This window comes from Peromyscus leucopus, chromosome 20 (assembly GCF_004664715.2).
Source record: "Peromyscus leucopus breed LL Stock chromosome 20, UCI_PerLeu_2.1, whole genome shotgun sequence".
In the NCBI taxonomy this organism is placed as follows: Eukaryota; Metazoa; Chordata; class Mammalia; order Rodentia; family Cricetidae; genus Peromyscus; species Peromyscus leucopus.
Genome location: NC_051080.1, coordinates 47,034,957 through 47,055,370, shown reverse-complemented (window position 1 = coordinate 47,055,370; position 20,414 = coordinate 47,034,957). Strand labels below are relative to the sequence as shown.

General features: G+C 34.7%; 1 protein-coding gene and 1 pseudogene across 48 annotated transcripts in view; one reads left to right on the top strand and one right to left on the bottom strand.

Annotated features, from left to right (window-relative positions):
* Rims2 (regulating synaptic membrane exocytosis 2) overlaps nt 1–20,414 on the bottom strand; it is a 472,086-nt gene that overhangs the window by 145,400 nt on the left and 306,272 nt on the right. For 26 of the 48 annotated variants that reach the window (XM_028879262.2, XM_028879269.2, XM_028879266.2 and 23 more), the window contains 2 exons: nt 15,838–16,017; nt 14,854–14,963 (listed from right to left, as the gene is read on the bottom strand). In XM_028879262.2, coding sequence (XP_028735095.1) covers nt 14,854–14,963; nt 15,838–16,017 — 290 coding nt within the window. Of the gene's footprint in view, nt 1–2,814; nt 2,905–14,066; nt 14,100–14,853; nt 14,964–15,837; nt 16,018–20,414 lie in introns of all 48 variants that reach the window. The other 22 variants (XM_037197756.1, XM_037197763.1, XM_037197762.1 and 19 more) reach the window with 2 other exon arrangements.
* On the top strand, nt 7,533–7,652 carry LOC114699935 (annotated as a pseudogene).

Sequence of the window (20,414 nt, the reverse complement as noted above, 5' to 3'; positions counted from 1 at the left end):
TACTAAGAATATTTAGGGCTGGGCCTTGCCTAGGACCTTACATCAGAACTTAAAAAAAAAAAAGCTTCATTAAATTTACAGCCTAAACCAAACCTAATGGGATATGCTAAATAAGGAATATAAATGAGTAAACAGTAAATTCTGGGGATTAAATTTGTATTCAAATTGTTATAGTTTATACTCTCCAGATCTGCAGCTATCAATCACATTATATCTTGTTGTTTTGGGTTTTGTTTTTTGTTTTTTTTCGAGACAGGGTTTCTCTGTGTAGTCTTGGTGCCTGTCCTGGAACTCACTCTACAGACCAGGCTGGCCTTGAACTCACAGATCCGCCTGCCACTGCCTCCCGAGTGCTGCACTATCGAGTGAAGCAACCACTCTTTCTGGTAGCATTGCAGAACCCTTACTCCGGAAGTGTGACAATATCTCTAAAGAGCTAAGAGTAGACGTTGTTCCACATTCATTCAGATATTTAGTTTCTAAATCCATATCATCAAACTAGTAACTTAGTCCTAAAGAGTTTATCACATTTACGGTTAACATACTTCCTAAAAATGGCAAAATTCCCAGCATTATAAATATGTTTTGTATAAATTTTCACAGAAGGACAACTGAAAAGAAGAACATTATATACTCCTGATATGCCAAGAACTTTCCATCTCTCATTTAGGTTCATACACTCAGAAACTTTTTCTAATGCCACATTTTACCACAATCAAGGTCTGATAAGGAATTCTGATAACTCATGAAAGATGATCTTTTAATTTTAATGGATAAAGCCATATCTGAGCATTAATTTTAGATTTACCTAAAGACAAATTATTGCAAGCATAAACTTTGGGATTATAACATGCTGTTGAAAAGAATCAGCACCAAATGGTAAGGTTTTATTTTCTTCCCATTCTATCACTCTAAAGTCCCACATTAAAAATACCCTCCATATATCCATCTTGTCTTTTAAAATTATGAAAGAGTTTTGTTACATAAGTATTCAACATTTATTCACTTTCCTTAGGATATTGCATAACTAATTCCTTAAATTTAGGGTTTGGATTTAGACAATCAATTGCCATAATATATAGTAAAACTCACAAATGTCAAAACATAAAATTTAAATCATTATAATATATGAAGTAATCAGTAATTTTCTCTTCGTAAGTAGGTTTTGTTCAATTAAGGAATGTAGGTAATTATACATATATTTATGTATGGTATCTACTCATGTATGTATAGATATATACTCACATATATAAGTATGAATAAACTAAAAATATTTAAATTAATCTTTGAAATTTGGTGTTTGTAAGACTTAAGTTCTTGGCAAACATGCATGGCCTTGTGATTTTGATACAGCAATAGAGATTTACATGGCCACAATGTATTGGGTATGATGCCAAATACTTGTTTTTGACCAAGGATAATCCACATTACACAATACAGCAAGGAGAATTAATTATTCAATTTGTTTGTTTATAGTGGTAGAAATCTAGCACAGAATTTTATCAACAAAGCAAGAGCTCTGCTACTGGACTAAATCTTTAGCTTGAGAGATGCTTTTAAGGGGTAGTTTTCAGTATATAAATCATAATATAAATTAATTTTACATTTGTATTTATATTTCAGTCACCTTAAATATTTTAAAATAATTACTGTTTTCAAGTAAGCTGATTCTTCAGTTAAGAGATAACGAGCATAAGAATTCTATTTACAGCTCCAACGAACACATTTAAATTCTTCAAATGAATTCCATTTTATTGTACTTTCACTTGAATTTGGCATCTCTCCTGGCATGCTAGACTTACTATGTAATAAGCCTGCTTTCCCAAGCACTCTATTCTTCCTCATAGCTCCTGTCCTAACTATAGCATCCCAGCATCTACTGCATCTACTTCTTATCTTGTGTATGTCACCAGACATGGGTCCTTTGTCTCTCCTGTGTCCTCAAAGAGATCCCCATCAGCCTTAAAGTTAGCATGCAACGGGATGGTAATAAATATTTGTGAATGAACTATTTTAACCTATACTGATATGTTTGAACTACAGGATCTTAAGCTCTGAGAAAAAAATAAGTCAACACAAAAATGCACTGTTATCGGTCCTACAGCCATTGAAAATAATCTACCTCGTGAAAACGTCATTCAAATATTTTAAACTTGATAAAATTTCATTGTACACTCATTTCTCTAATTCCAAATTAAAGTACTTCTCATTATTGAACTGATCTTTACAATTTGCATTTCTTTCCTTTATTCCTCCTAAAATATGGGGGGTGGGGTCTGCAAAAAGTAAGAAAGAAGAAAGGAAAACAAAATACTTCAACTCACTGGTAAAATCAATGATTTGAAGAGACACTCTTGGAATTCATAAACTGAGTCATCCTTTTTCTTTCATGTCATAGCCAGTAACTTTTGACTTCAAAAGTTGTAAATAAATCATTACAGTAGAGCTACCTATTGCCTAGCATTTGTAGAATAAAAATACGAATGCATAAAAAGACAAAACCTAGTAATTACTGAGCTTTCTCAGTCTTGTTGGAGAAGTGCGTTCTTCTCCATTAAGACACCATCAAACACATAAAGCAGACGTTCACTTGTGCTACACTGTCATTTTCCCTTTAAATAAGGGTTTTCTTTAAAACCACAAGGTTAATTTTATCAACAAATAATAGTAAACTATTTGTAATCTACATGGGATCCACACACAGTCAAGTTCACATCAAAATGAGAAATGGGGTACAAGGACACACGCATTTCAAAAGCATGAAATGCAATGTTGACAGCCTCATGCTTTCACGGGGGTCCAAGCCTGACACACCTGACTCAGGTTGGAGTGTCTGTGTCGGCAAAGCCTTGTCCTCACTTAGTGTACCTAGCGCCGCTCCCTGCTGGTCTTCCCATGTGACTTCTAGTGTAGATAAAACAAACAGAACAAAACATGTCATCAGCGCTTGTCAGAAACAAAGACCATCAAAGAACCTAAAATACTTCAGGAATCGGGATTATTTCAGAGACACATTCTCCAACATATTATATAAGCTGTTAAAATTTTAAATATAGGAATTTGATATCGTGCAGATTGTTTTTATGGATCTCGAGATCTAAAATATTAAATTATACTTTTTGTAATTTTTTCAATTTATTTTTAATAAAAGGAGTGGATTCAAAGTATGAAAAGAAAAATTGAGAATTTAAATGGCTTGATAGAGAGTATACTACTTTACTTGGTTGATATAAAAATGTGAATTTGTTTAAGAGGTAAAAATTATTAGGGATTGTTTTATTGTGACAATATTAAATATTTCTATACAATTTGAAAGATTTTTATATGTATGAGAGAGAATTCATTACAATGTGTAATAAAACACCTATTTAATTCATCACTATATTCATGACCTTCGTTAAATGCTAACAAAGTCTTATGGTATGAAATACTTCAATCAATGTATTGATAAAACAAGGCAAAAGCAGTAATAGCTTGGCATCATGAGTACAGAGTTCTTGGCATGTCCAATTGTCTAGAATAATTTGCAGATCGGTGCGATATTCATTCATTCAGTAAATAAATATTCAGCATTCACTATAATGTAGGCACATGCATAGGTATCATAGCAGACAAAACTACAGTCCCATGAAGGTTTTTACAAAACTTGTAACTTAATGGAGAAGAGCTTGTAGCAATGAACGTGTAAACATACAGTGACTTAGAGATGAATGCTAAACAGACAAGCGTGGAGTAGGTGAGAAGGAAATGGAACGGTTAAAGCATGATGGAATTCTGGATGGTAGAGTCAATGAAGTCCTCTCTAAGAAGGAAATTCAGTTGAGGGGAAAAGGACATTGTGTGTGATAATATTCCAGTGTAAACATTTTCGGTTAGAAGTCCGTCTGATGTAGTTCAGAACAACAGGGAGGTCTCTGTGGATGAGCAGAGTGCACCAAGACAGAGCTTGGGAAAACGGTAACGGTGATGGGAAGATTGCAACTTGTTGGCCATATACTGAAACTTCCATTGTCCACCACTCATCTCCACTTCACGTTAGCTCTCAGAAACAATCTTGTCTAAGAAGTCATCTGCCTTCTTTTTAAAAATTTCTCACTTATTTACGTATTTATATATGTATGTATTTTTTATTGTGTGTGTGTATCTGCCCATGCACACAATCTCTCTCTCTCTCTCTCTCTCTCTCTCTCTCTCTCTCTCTCTCTCTCTCTCTCCCTCCCTCCCTCCCTCCCTCCCTCCCTCCTCCCTCCCTCCCTCTCTCTCTCTCTCTCTCTCTCTCACACACACACACACACACAAAAAAAAAAATGTATGGAAGTCAGAGGACAACATGTAAGAATCAGTTTAATCTTTCTCCCACGTGGGTTTCATGGTTTGAACTCAGATCCTCATGCTTGATAGCCAGACCCCTTAGCGACTGAGCCATCCCACACCGTCCAGCTTTCTCTTTACTCACATATCTCTATCTCCATCTGGTAACTGAACCGCTACTAACATGTACATTTTAAGCTTCACAAGGGTTCGCCATGCACACATAATGCTCTGGCACTTTGTCTACTTGTCACTCTATGTGACAGAACATTCCCCATCTTACAGTGTTAGGAAACACAAATCACAGAAGACAAAAAAAAAAAAAATCACTATTATATCATTACTAAGTGAAAGTAAGAGATTTAGAATGTAAGTTAATTCATCTAACTATTATCTTGAATGAATGTGTCAGTACATCCTAGTAAGAATTAGGAATTGGCTGGGAAATGGTGACACATGCCTTTAAACCCAGCACTTGGGAGGCAGAGGAAGAGGAATCTCTTTAAGTTCAAGGCTAACCTGGTCTACAGAGTGAGTTCCAGGACAGCGATAGCTACAGAACAACCCTGTATCAAAAAAGTATTAAGGTTCATTGAATAGAAAAGTTTATTTAGTAAACTACTAAATTTTTATGAAGATTCCAATTAAACATTTCACTGATTAGAAACTCAGTTGTGAACCTAAATTTTACAGAATTATAAAACTGACATATTATTAAAATTAAGAATTTTAAGCTATGAAATTCCTAAACCATTACTTTATTTTAGTAGTTTTAGTCTGTAGATGAGAAAACTTAGTATTGATGAACTAAATTAGCTAACTGAAAGACAGACAAGTCACAGGGATTTAACTCTGAGGTGAACAATGTAGGCAACAGTATTCCAGGTCACCTTCATCATACCAGATAATCTTGTGTGACAATTGATCCAAAGAACACAGATTCCTGGACTAACTAGACTATGATTTATATGCTTCAGTGTGCTCTAACACACAACACAGACTCTACACAACACACAGAGACCTTGCACCAGCTGCTTATAACAGTTAGGAAAGCAAGCAGCCATGTAAGAACAAAATCCTTATCATCCTGGTCAACAGGTAATTTTACATACCTGAATTCACTCGTCTTACAGTAGCACGCTGGCAAAGGAGAAATGCGCTATTTCCTAGTCTCCTAAAGAGCTAGCATACTGTGAAGACAGAGCTTGGAGTCCAAGTTCTAAAGTGCCACCTTGCTAACATCCAGCTGCACGGGCTGTCAAGCAGAAGACCATCCCAGTACTCCAATGAATTGCAAGAAGGCTTAGGGCTTTGTTGATTTTTGAGATAGGTTCTCACTATGTGATCGTGCATTATGTAGACCAGGCTACTCTCAAATTTTCAGTGATCCTTCAGCCTCTGATTCGCAATCATAGAATCACAGTGAGACTCTGCCTTAAAAACTGGAAACAAAAGACCCCCCAAAACAGATGAGACTGGGCACTCATTCTTCTACAACAAATCACTTCCCAAGATTAAGGTACCTTCCATATCCTAGAAAGGATGCTCTACAAATTATACTTAGGAAGACAACAATGATGTGGACCTGAACAGTAGCTATGAAAGTCATGAATTCAAAGGGACTTCCCCCCAAACCAGGTTAGTTACCAAAGGATTTGGAAATACAGATAAAATCATATGAGAAAAGGCAGAGGCAATAAAATAAAAGAGGCAAGGCTTCTCTAAAAAAGATACAGAACTGTTAAGGTTAGAAATGAGAAAGTATGTGTTTACACGTATTTAGCTACATAACGATGTATTGAGAGAGGAAACCTTAAACATATTCTCCTCTGTACTATAACCTCTGTTTTTTGGGGGCCCATAAAATATAAATATATATGCCTTTAGTACATTATCTTCCAAGTCCTCTTGCTCATTGTCACCAAGCTACTTTTCCATAAATACAGGTCTGACTGAGTAACCATTCTGCTGAAAGCAGATTCTGATGTTATTAAGATGAAAATTCATGACACTGTACAGTATGCTTGACTCATGGAATAACTTCAGATAAGTGATTCATGTACACTGGAAGGGAATAAGGTATTGAGGACACATCACATAACTCCAGATAAAATCTACTCCTGTATAGATATCAATTCTATTTATAATTAAAACACTGTTATTCATATTCCCTTGCATTGACATCACTTGTAAGAATACACAAAGGCAGCAAAACAAAGATAAGAACCAACATCTTTGTCTATTATGATCAGCCTAAATATTAGCAAATTCCAAAAAGCATACAGCAGCAAACAGCTATGATAAAGAATTCAAGACTATCAACCTATTACCTGAGTAACCTGCTTTTATTTGTTCCTTCCTCTCCTTTGTCTTTCCTTATTTCTTCCTTCTCTCCCTCTATGTATTTTTCATTTCTGTCTTATTTATAAAGTTAACTAAATTTGAAATACCACAGACAGCTATACATTGAAAATTACACATTCAAGAAACAAAATATTGTATATACCATTCATTGTACATTTTATGGGAAACAACTATAAAATGGTAAGGTGCACAATCATAATGAATCACTAATGGCCAATTGAGCTGTATGTGCTAAGTTTTTAAAATGATGTAGTATCATCAACAATAACAAGACAATAATTACTTGAAAACAAAAATGCTTGAGACATTAGATTCCATCATCCACATCTCCAAAACCACCACATTTCAATTAAAACCCTATGTGGTATTTTATGTGACATGAAAGAACATTGAAGCCCAGAGAAATGAAGAGACTTGCTAAACTTCACAAAGTCTTAGAAGGAAAAATAAGATGAAGACTCAAGAATCTGACTTACAGTGTATCTTTTAAGCACTAAGAGACTTGAAAAGTAGTAGTGGATTAAAAACTCCTCAGACAAAATTGGTTGGCAAAAGTATTCTAAAGCTCTGTATATTAATTTTTAAATACACAAAAGCATTTATAAATAAGTTCAGAGAATGTGTTCAAACATCATAAAATAACACGAGCTGTAACCCAATCCATTCATTTCTAAGGTATTGTTGCTTATCTGAATTAGTTAATGAAGAATAGAACCAGTAAAGAACGTGTGTGTGTGTGTGTGTGTGTGTGTGTGTGTGTGTGTGTGTGTAACAGTAGAGTTGGTTCAGGATGATGGTCACAATCAAATTTGACTTTAAATCTAAAACTCATGTTTTTTTTTTCTTTTTTTTTTTGGTTCGCTTCTCGGCCTTCTGGCTAAGATCAAGTGTATTATCTGTTCTTACCAGTTTAAAACTCATATTTTCAGAGTATCCAAGATTGGCCCAAGAAATTATAGTGGTAACAGCTAACACTAACAATTTAAATATGCTTAATTATTTCAAAAAGAAAATATAGTAAATCTAAGTGGCAAGTAAGGTTACAGAGAACAGTTTGTCATTTTCATCCTTGCTAGGTACCTAATACTCTACACCTCACCTTTCAGAACCCTCCTCCTCATAATTTGATTTCTTACATGAACTTGATTCCCACGAAGATTTTTAAGTGATAATAGTAACAGTACAGAGTGACCCCTCAACAATAATTCCATTTGAAAGTTTTAGAAAATCTAAATACTTTGCATTATTAAAATAAGTTGTTAAAGAATGACAAAATATGAAGTAACAGAAGAGATAGTAGAGGAAAAAAATGTGCTCAAGACCTACACAGGTATCAAAACTATTCAAACCCTTTCTCTCTTAGAAAGCTGTCTCTCAGAATTATTATATATTAAGCATATATACAAAGCTATAAAACAACACAATAAAATACAACACCAGATATCTTAACCTCAATAATAGGTAGAAAAAAAATGGTCCAAATATTGATTAAAAATGAGAGATTACATACAAAACATTCAAAGTTCTCTTTCAAAACATTATCCATTAATGTCTCGCTAGGCTTAGTTATACCACACACAGGACTGATATAAGTGAAAATATTAAACTTTCTGTGTGATAAAACATTTACAATGACGTAGAGACAAAAAGTTGTAAGGCGTAAAGAGCGAGACCAATAATCATCAACAGGAACATTTACACACAGGAAAGTAGACAGTCTAGAGGAGAAGATTAGACAGTAGTCTAACTTAAGGAAAGATCCTAGTAACAGAAGAGAGGATAGGCTGTCAGAGTTGAAAGTCTTCAGCCCAGTGAACCCACAGGAAACAGACTCCATATTAAAATAGTTGGAAGTTCTTCAACCCAATATGGCAGCAAATCGCTTACAACATGTGCAGCCAAATAACTGAATGAAATGGGAATATGTGCCTTTTCAGATCACCGGTTTATTCTTAAATACATCTAAAATTTTTCTTTCACACATTCTAAGAAACATCACAGAGGTCAATAAATGTTGCAAAACTACACATTTGAGAGTTCATGTAAATTTCCATTTTATACTGACTTATCATATTATAAGATGTGATTTAACCTTGTTTCTATTTTCACATTACTCCTACATTTTAAATCATATCACAGAACAGATAATAATTATCAGTCTATATTATTAAAAATTATAAACATAAGTGATAAATTATAACTATGTGAAACACTATAGACATTATTATGAAAGATGGAGAGAAGGAAGAATACATTTAACCCAGTGGTTCTTAACCTTCCTAATGCTGCAACTCTTCAATACAGTTCCTCATGTTGTGGTGACCCCAACCATGAAATCATTTCCACTGATACTTCATAACTGCAATTTTGCTACTGTTATGAATCAAAATGTAAATATTTGTATTTTCTAAAAGTCTTAGGTGACCCCTGTGAAAAGGCCATTTCATCCCCAAAGGGGATCACAACCCACAGATTAAGAACCACTGTTTTAGATGAAAAGACATCTCAATTAAGTTATTAAAATACACATATCCACATCTTAATTTAGTTCAATAGCAAAGGGTCAAATGTTACAGTATCTAAAGACTGTTAATTTTTTACATAACAATTAAAATGCTGACATTATAAATAAATATGTGTAGCTATGCTGGGTTATTAATTACTCTAAAACACAGGTCATACCTTTTAAATTCAGTTGTAAGGGGATAAGTCATAAGTAATTTGAACACTGAATTTAAATATTAAAAGTCAACCATCACTTTGTCAAGACTGTTTTAATCCACGTATATAAAATGGTAATTACACAAATGTTTTCAACTAATTAGTTATGCTTATTATTTGCCATCATTGAACTCACAATGCTTCATTCTATTTTAAGTTTATTTTAGTGTTATTTTAAAATAATTTCTAGATTGAAAAAAATCTACATTGTATTTTTTAAATGAATAACATACCATCACTTATTTTCTTCAGAATTTTGCAACATAATATGATCAAGAAAATAAATCTTCTCAAATGTAATCTAGACATTTTAATAAGATAGAACTGTATTAGTACCAATAAGTTATACTATCTTGCTTGTGAGTGTGTGAGAATGCGTGTGTGTGTGTGTGTGTGTGTGTGTGTGTGTGTGTGTGTGTGGTTGTGTGCATGCTAGGCAAATGCTATGCCACTGATCTGCATCATCAGCCTAGGGTAAACATATTAGAGGTTAAATAACTATTTAGAAATAAATACAAGCAAGTATTCTTAATACTAAATCAATGAAGTTAGGACTAAGGCTTATACCTCCATAATGTAAAGAAATATATTCACACACTTTGTAAATGTCAGTACATTGAGTCTAATATGTAGAAAAGCCATTTCAGACTTGCCTTTTTTCCCATTATTAGGTAAGCTTGACGTTTCTTCCCCGTTGTCTTTAATATTGAAACCAGACAACAATAATTAATAATTAAAGTCGTTAACAATCCAAATAACAAGTAAGCATTCCAAAAAGAATGAAACAATGCACTGCAAAAATCAGCACACATGCATTTAATATGACACCCACACCGCACACATCAGAATAAAGTATATGCAGTACATATAGTACATCCATAAGAAGTCAAAGCTACCATAAGAAAACAGCATTCTGTATTATAGCATTTTGTTTGGCTATGATGCAACCTAATGCAATTTACTAATTCCTTGAGAATGAGTCACAGGTGAGAAACTGGCTTTAAAAACGTAACTTTTGTTTATGTTAAGTAAGAAACAAAAGTGATTCTGATATTGCATAAATTGTCAAGTGAGTGCTATCTGTAAAATTACTATAAAGCCAATTCATAAAGTGTGAAAACTCAGAACTTGAGTGAATAAATGAGATATAAAAGGACAGGAAAACAGAAAGATTAGCTCTTCAACTAAATGAAAATGGAAATTATTCTACAGGACCACAATTCACTAAATTTTAACTCTATATCAGTGAGGAAAATGAAAGGCATTTGAAATTCTAGTGTTGAGAATATCTGATATTCAAAATGGGATGTAAGTATAAAATTCTATAACCAAGCAACTAAGATCGCCTTTCTTTCCTTTAGTAGATACATATTGATAATTTCTTCACTTGATAAATTACAACATTACTAGCATAAGGTCTTTTTGTTTTAAAAACTATAAATTCTGTTCAGAGAATGCATCCATGAAAATATACCTTGGGTAGAGTATACACCAGGGCATTGTTTTCTTACAGTGATATAAAGAGGGAGGGGCAAACCCGAACTTTAAAACTCATACATGAATTCACATCATAAAAGATCAATTAAAGAATTACCAGACATTGGCTTAAGTTATTCTGCAGATTTCATAGAAAGTTAAAATTCAAGACATCAACTTAGAGAAAATTAGGATCCAATTCTGAGGTTCAAATAAACATAGTGACAATTGAATACAATTAGACAAGTGTGGTGCTGAGTATATAATATTTTACTCCGACAGACCCTGATATCCAATTATGTTGTCACTACAAAACCGAACAAGCCAAAGCCTGCATAGCCTCTAAAGGCAGCGGCCACGGAGAGGAGTGGCTGATAAACAGGACACATGATACTGAGCTCGGACAGAGAAGGGAACCCGGAGGAGATGGTCTTATTTAGGAAATGAAATAGTGGAAAAGGGATCGTAGTCTATTAAATGTTAAATAAATTCAGTGTTTTCATTCTAGATATCCTTAAGAAGTGTCTTTCCTACCTCTGAAACCCTTAGGCAAGAAAACAGAGTTCCCTTGTTCACGGAAGCACAAGGGAAATCGAGTTTTAGAGTACCTAGCTGACAAAGATTATTTATTAAAATGAAAAGAAACAACCAGAATGTAAAGAACAGGCTTAGGTAAACAATGTATATATTTAGGCCAAAGACATTGTCTATAATGCTACTTTGTTTTGATTACTAAAGAGATATTCAAACAATTGGCCAAATTAAAGACTGTGGAGTTGACTAGATAGTCTCACTGTAACTCTGAGGACGTTGTAAGGTTGGACATTAACTTAGTTAGGAGACACACAGTCAGACAGACCTGCCTTGACCTCGCCTCCCTCCTTGTCTCCCCCCTCTTCTTCCACATGCCCAATTTCTTCGTGAACTTCTGTGTTTGCCAAAGTAAAAGAAAAAGACAAGACCAGGGGTCTGGTTGTTAGTTTTAAAAGATAACAAACAAATGAATCATTTTTATTGAAATAAAAAGAAAAGTAAGAGTTATATATTGCATTCCTGACATGCCTCTGAAAGCAAATCTGTTTACTGTTAATGCATCATCACAGTTGGCAATGGTACTGACTTGGGAACCAGAAATCGTAACACCTTAGAATATTTGGCATAGCTCAAAAACAGAGGCACAATTTTTTGCCTCTATAGTAGGTATATTATTAGGAAAATATTACATAAATTTTCTTCTATGAAGAAAACCATGACACTATAAACTCTTTTTTTTTATATTTGTTTTATTGAGACAGGGTTCCTCTGTAGACCATGGCTGTCCTGGAACTCACGCTATAGACCAGGCTGGCCTTGAACTCATAGAAATCTGCCTGTCTCTGCCTCCTGAGTGCTGTGATTAAAGGTGTGTGGCACCATTAACAACAATAGTTAAATTATAGCTTATTTTCTAGTTGCTAAAGGCAGATTAAATACTTCATTATGTTTGTATTAGGAATGCCATTAATGACAAGATCTAGCAACCATCTACAAGAAGCTCAGAAATTTGGACTATCAGTCTGGATGATTATTTTGGATGACTGCACCTTTAACTTTGGTTAGAGGTCGAAGATCTACAGAAGAGGTATACAGTATGTCCTCTAACACTGAAAGAGTTCCAGGTTCATGGATCTCTGAAGCCTCAATATGAACATGTCTGAGAATGCTGCTCAACGTCAGCCAGTACCATTAAGCAATACAAATTAAACAAAACTTCCTCCGCACTGAGAAGAGAGGGAAGGTTTTGGTTCCTCTTTCCTTTATGAAATAAAAAGCAGAAAATCAAAATTAAAGACATTATGGAAATTGCTAATATTAGTGCTTTTAATGTATTCTACCTGGAAAAAAAACTGTAGGTAACACATTCATAAAAGTCCTCTGAATTTCTCTTCTGCAATGAGGCTTGTTCTCTTCCATATCTAGCATTGCACAATATGAAACTATCACACCTCAACAGACACTTGCTATAAAAGATGGGAAAATGGAAGCTTTAAGTTTTTGGGGGAACGAAAGTTGCACACTATTGACCCCTCCTTATGAAAACCATTTACAAGCATAGCATTTTAATCTGATGGAAATACTAAAGCACTACAGCAATGCCCCAGAAGTCTTTCTATCAGACACAAAACGAGAGTGTCAGCCACACCTCCGGTGTGCTCTTTAGCATTAAAATAGGCGAGAAGAGGAAGAACCCACAAAAGCTGATTCAGTCACAACTAACAAGAGCACACATAGATCAAAACGTTACGTAAGACAATAAAAGATTTGCTGCTCAACACAATCCATGTATGGATTTGTTGTAAATATGTCACAGGACTATGAGTTTTCTATAATCACACCATGACAAGTTTTTAGTACCAATCTATATACTATGTGAGGTATCACTTCATTTTTGAAGACAGTGTTTCCTTTGTCAACTCCATAAATATTCGTTCCAGTCTAGGCATCCTTCTATGTGCTGGAGACTCAGCAGTAAAAAACACAGCCAGCAATTCCACAATTCTGAAACTAGCAGCTTTTTTTAAAAATCACACTAGCAAATGTATGACAGTCCACATATTACACCTCAGTGTTTTTTCTCGAGGTGTAATGCAGTGTTTGATAATAAAGGCATAAAACTGTCATATTATCCTTGAATACTCTAAGCAGATTTGCTACAACAGAAAGCAGGAAACAGGAAATACAAGTCAAAACCACTATCTAGCTCAACAACTTCTTCTGTAGAAAGTCAAAGTTAATAATAAAAGGAACATCAAAAATACAAATGAAATATAAAATGATAAATATAGCCAGACTCTGTATACGTCCTCAAAGGCATAAACACAGACTGCAACTGATATCTCTGTTTATAGTCTCATTCAAAATCCAGAATTTTGTTTAAAAAGTAAATTAAATGTTTTATAAGAACAAATATTATCTAGTTATTTAAAAGAAGTTAAATGCTTTGTACTTTTGCTTGAATCAAATTAAATTCCATGGTGTTATTTCACAAAAAATAAAATTTGTGTGCTTCCTTAGAAACTAGAAAACAAAATAATTCAACTGTATATAAAACTATATAAACAAAAAGACATCAGTTGCAGTTGGGTTTATTTTTAATGCACAGCCCCCCCCCCCCAAAGGCTTTCAGCACAAACAAACGTTCCTTATGTACAGACCTTCATAAGGGTCTATCTCCTTGACTCCACTGTCTAGGGAAAACAAAATAAAACGAAAACATGGGGGCAGGGGCAAAGCATAGGGGTTAAAAACAACACAAATTTCAAAGTTACAGAATTGATCGTCTGTTAAAGAAAACTTAAATGATGATTCGGATATATACATACACAGCTTTGAAAAAGAGTTACTAAAAAGAGGAACTGTGATTTAAAAGATGGCAACATTACTCTGTGTTATCCAAGATTGCAGAGAGAATTTAACTGAGATTTCTGAGTGCTTGAGAAGTGTGTTTGAGTGTGTCAGCTTCTCCACTTACTAGCAGCATCAGTGTAACACCCATCTCTCACTGTGCATTCAGGGTGACCTGTTGCTGCCATTCCAGGTTTGAGAAGGACCACCATTGTTGCGCATCAGCAAACTAGTCCTTACAATGTTATGAAAATTGATTTAGCTAGTTACTAATAAACTTTGTATAATCACCAATAACTTCATAATGCTAGATGTAGCAAAGACATAATCCAGCTGCTTGCATGAGGCTACTGCTAACTTTTAAATATAGTTATTCAAATTTGAAATGTAAAACAAAGAAAGATTGTTTCTTTTTATCTCCAAACATAATTTTTACATGCAATATATATTATATTCACAAATATAACTACTTTCAAATGAAGTCATGCACATAGCTAAATACAGGAAGATAATAACACAATGACAATAGAAAATCTTGAGTCGCCCCAGCTCCCATGTGTATTTCCTAATGGCAAAATTAGAAAACTGAGAACTTACTTCTCTCCAGTGTTCCCTTTGGTGGGAGCTGTGGCAGCTGCCGGCCCCTTCGCCCTGCTACAGGAGTACTTGATGGACTTGTCTGGACAGACCCGGTCCGAGGGTGAGACCTACAAGATGCACATTAATATATTTTCAGTAAGCACTAAATCAGTTCAGTATGCTATCTGGCTTATGAAACGGCTGTATTAGTGTGATTTTTAAACGTGGATTGCTGCTGGTTAAAAGGAGAACAAAACAAATATGGACATTTGAACAGTTACTGAAACACCAAAAAATGTTTATGTTTTGGTGTAATATGTATACACACACACATACATGCACACAAAGCCTATAGTAAAACACGTGAAATTAGTAATATAGACTACCAATCTATTCATCTAAAGCAAGTAGAAAATTCTACAACTTAAAAAATAAAAATTTATATTATAGTTTTTCTACTATAATATAAATTCTTAAAACTAACCTTACTCCTTTGACCCAATCAGATTTTTACTTGTTTATACTAAATATCCTTCTTATTAGAAAACATTTCATGAATCTACCAAAAAAAAAAAAAAAATCCCAAGTAACTTCAAACTCAGCTAAAGAAAATTCGGATATCTAATACTAATGTTCATGGAAACTAAATACGTCTAACTTATTTACTGTCGTGAGGATTCTTAGAAATGTCATGCCTAATGAGCACAGTAATTTCTCCTTCTGTGGAAGAAAATGATAGTTATGACAGGATTTACCCAGGACTCTTGACTAATGAGAAATCACAAAACAAATGCAATCAGGACAGTTAAGAAACAAATTACAATGGTAATGACACACTATTATATCCACTGAATATAAATAGTGTGTTTACACTGACAGGTTAGTATCGACTTGTACTGGTGATCAGTCAGAAATGACAAAGAGACCATTTACTGCTGGGAAAATAAAATGGTGTGTTGGTAGAGCAGACGGGGAAGTTAGTCTGATCAATTTATCTTTCACCTCGATAAGGCAGGTGAAGGAGGGGCAGATCTTCCAGTCATTAATGAAGGCATCGACCTCATGAGGTTTGTATCAGGACGTTCAGAGGATCTGGAGCGGGTGGTGGTCCGCTCTAGGAGAGGCCGCTGTTCTGTTGATCTGGATCTGTGATATGGCTGTCTATCTGCTGCTTCACAATCCCTGAAACGTTAGTCAGAAAGCAGCTCAGTTGGTCTTTAGTGCCCTTCTGCTATTTGGTCATGATGCATCAAACTGATTTTGAAAAAAAAAAATGCTTAAAATTACTGTGTATGCAAAAAAAGACTTTTCCCAACACATCCTGAGTAATTTCTGACTAACCTTAAAAAGTTCTAAAGAACCCAAATCTGATTTTATTAGCAATTACCAGTAATTGAATTATAACCGATTGCTCAGTTATAATCATTGCAGCCCCAGCAACCTGCTTTCCAGAATGAAGAGAACGTGTGAGCTGTGTGATGTATCCTAGTTTAAAGACTTTCACCAATGTTTCCTACTACTTCCCAGAGAAGAGAAGTTATGCAGGCTGTTTGTTAGCAAACAGAGTAAGATATAAAAATGATAATAGCATTATCATAGTGTACTGAGAGCTTGAATGTCTTAAGCAGAAGAATGAAAATGAGGTTACAGGAGAACAGGGCAGCTTGGAAGTGCGCACCCATATTTAAACACACCCTCCAGACAGACTTCACTCTGCAGAGAACTAGACTCCAGCATCCACCTAGATACTGCAGTTAGACCAGACAACTCAGACAGGTGTCGGGAGAAACTGGAACTTCAAAATGAAAAATAAAAATAAAAAATAAAGACCCCTCCAACCACTGAAAATTAATTCTTGTTGAAGCAAGAATACTCTTATGAGATCAATAAATGGCTATAATTCAGTTCCATGATTTGGAAGACAAATTTAAAAACACTAACTTTTGCTCTAGAACTCAAAAGCAACATATATGACCAAAATCCATTTCAAACAGTTACCATTTGAGCCGAAAGCAGTCACAGTAAAGGAAGAATTTACAGACTACAGGGAGAGCAAACAGTATTGTCATGGGCTGAACCATTTTACCTACAAATACGCTCTGATTTTTGAAAATCAAAAAAATGGGCGATTAGAGAAAAGTAATAAAAAAAGGACACAATATCCTCATTATCATGAATTATATGTCATACAGATTTGGAAAAACAAATACTATTAGAAACAGAGTACTGGATTCATCCTATATTGTTTTATATCTTTGAATAATATTTTAAAGTTGCAGACTCAAACAGAAGTACATTCATTTAAAGAACTTTTTATGTGACTGACTTCCTAAGTCAAATTCAGTACTGTTTCTAAACACACCCAGAGAAGGGGAGGGGCTGGAGAGATGGCTCAGTTTAAAGGGCAGTCACGATCAAAAACGTCATGATATCCAAGATTAAATATAAATTCATACATATTTGATTACCATAAAAATGAATTAAATGGAATTTCAGCATAAAATTCATAGTTCTATTCTTCTGAAATTCTATTTCATAATTCTAGGTGAGGGACAGAATATTAATTCAAATGTCCTGACATGTCTCATGCCTCAAAGGTATTCTGTTTATTTATAGAATAAACATCCCCACCTTAGCAAAAATACCTCATAAAGATTTTTCTTTCTTTAGTGAAAATGGTTTGCTAATTATAGGGAATTTTTACATTTTTCCAGATATCTTTCTTACCACAAATAATATAAAACATACTCAGTATAGACTGGGTGAAAGTAGGTTAATAGGTGAAAGATTAAAAAGACCACAGTAGATGGTAGAATTTCCTCATAAATCCTGTCACAGTAATGGACAGCTATTATATTTTAAATTTTGCAACACACAAGGTCAAGCTATACTTTCTGTGCTCACGACCAGCTAAGAATAGAAGTGATCAGTGAAGGCTTAGGGGTTAAAGTCACAGCAGCACTCAGTGAATGACACAACCCCAGAGGAATCACCCCAATGCTCCAGATAAGGAAACCTAGCATTTCTAGCAACACTGGAAGAGGCATTCATTTGTGGAAGAATACATACACAGCCTCAGTATCAACAACTGAGTAGGAAACACTAAATAGCTATTTATAAGGTTTAACGTGTTCAGTGTTTAATTGGAGTTCTTGAGCTGTGGTTTGTATTCCAATTGAAGTATTTTCCTTAGTAATCCTAATTTATTTAATTCGTTTTATTCTAGACATAAAAACATTGTTTTAGAAAGGGTAGCCACTGTTTTATTAAAAAGTACATAACACAAACAAGAAAACTTCACTTGTAAATTTAAAACTTTAGGAAAACAATTAAACTGTACTTTAAAAAGTGATTTAACAATCCATCCCAATTATATTTTGGAACAGTTTACAATTTTAATCAATGTTTAAAATAGTTCACATTTTTGTTTTGTAATTATCTGGATTGATACAAGTATGGTGCTTCACCACTATGTAGAGGACTGTAGTGCAAACTGAATGCATTTTAAGAGGAAACTGCCTAATCACCCCTCAGTTACCTGACACTGAGTTTCAGAACCGTAAGAGGAGCCGCCATGACAATCACATAGCACATGCAGACTGAGAGAAGCATGAGAGATAGGACAGGATGAGAAAGTAAGACTTTACACACAGGGAAACAGTAGACAGGCTGCGCAGGCTGTGTGCGTGTGTGCGTGTGCGTGTGTGTGTGTAGGTGTGTATAATAGACAGAACAAGGGAACGCCTGAGAGCAGTTCAAGAGAGGGAAAGGAATGGGAAAATGATGCAATTATGTTTTAATTTCAAAAAGTCAAAAAAGGAAGTAAATAATTTAGATGTGCTTTGATTGAAATGTTAGTCTTTCCTCGGATAATCTAAAAATGAAAGACCATTAAGTTTTAGTATCCCTTCAGGAATTTTTAAGGGAAAAAAATTCAGGACATTTAGTGAAGCTAATTGAGTCTCGAAACATTTTCTCTGTCTGAAGGGCTATTCTTAAAATATTTTAAAAATTTCTAAGTATCTGATACAATTTTCTACTTAATCAATCACTGATGTTACCTTGGGCCATTGTTTTCAATGAAAATACAAGAGATTGAGGAAAGGTTCCAGGGAAGAAACAACCTGCAGCATTCCTTTCTACAGCTTACTTCCATCTACATGCACACTCACTCCAAGGATACAACTCCAAAGCAAAGTCTCATACAGAGCATCACTACAGGACCTCTAGAATAGTACAAATATGCACAAAATAAGAAATTCAAAACAGGGCTGGAGATTAGGCACAGCACCTAAGAACACTGGCTGCTCTTCCAGAGGATTTGAGTTCAATTCCCAGCATCCACACGGCAGCTGACAGCTGTCCATAACTGCAGTTCCAGGGGATTTGACACCCTCACACAGAGTATGTACAGGCAAAACACCAATGCACATTAAATAAATACATCTAAAAAAATTCAAAACAACCAGCACAACACAATGTTTAAAAGCAATATTCAGAAATTAATGAAAGTCAGCTTAACTTTTGACTGAGAACCTGTTGTACATGAAAAAAAGATGAAGAAATTTCATATTATATTATATAATAGTCATGAGTACACTTCGATTTTCTTAAAAACAAACCTGTGGAACATAAAGTTACTTAGTTATTAGTCATTCCCTTACAAAGTTGAATTCATTTATTCATCTCTGTATTTTTAAATTTTCTCTTTTTGAGATAAGGTCTCACAGGCCAGATTGGTCTTAAACTTGCTATGTAATTAAGAATGTTCTGGATCTGCTGATCCTCTTCACCATCAGAGTGCCGGGATAACAGGTGTGTGCCATCACCCCAGCTTAATTTATTTACTTATGCAGCAGGATCTCCCTGCCCAGAATCGACTGGCCACAAACTCTCCATTTTCCTACCCCCGCTTCTTGAATGCTAGAATTACATGAGTGCAATGTCATGCCTGGCTCTGAAATTAACTTAAAAAGTAAGATGTGAGCTGTATGTAGTGGTACCTCCTTTTAATTCTTTTTTTAAAAAAAAAGATTTATTTGTTTTATGTATGAGTGCTCTATCTGCATGTACGACTTTATGCCAGAGAGGGCATCAGATCACACTACAGGTGGTTGTGAGCCACCATGTGGGTGCTGGGAATTGAACTCAGGACCTCTGGAAAAGTAGCCAGTGCTCTTAACCGCTGAGCCATCTTTTCAGCCACTGGGTCTCTTTAATTCTAAAGTTTAGAAAGTTGAAGGAAACAGGGTCATGAGGTTCAGTTCTAATCTGGGACGTATATAGAAACACTACCTCGTGAAAACATGAGTTTATCTGTGAAGAAGGAGTCCAATCTCCAGGTAGGCAATCCTCACCTAGGAGCGTATGTGTAGACAGTAAGATGATAATAACAGAAGGGTCACCTTTTGTTCAAATGTCTTTACTATCTAGAAAATTTTCGGGATGTTAATTTCATTGCCAAATAAAAACTATAGGACGTTACCAGAAACCTTAAAATAAGAATGAGGGTGTAATTAATATAACCTATACACATATTTGTATTACCATAACAACTAATATTATATGACTCAAATTCA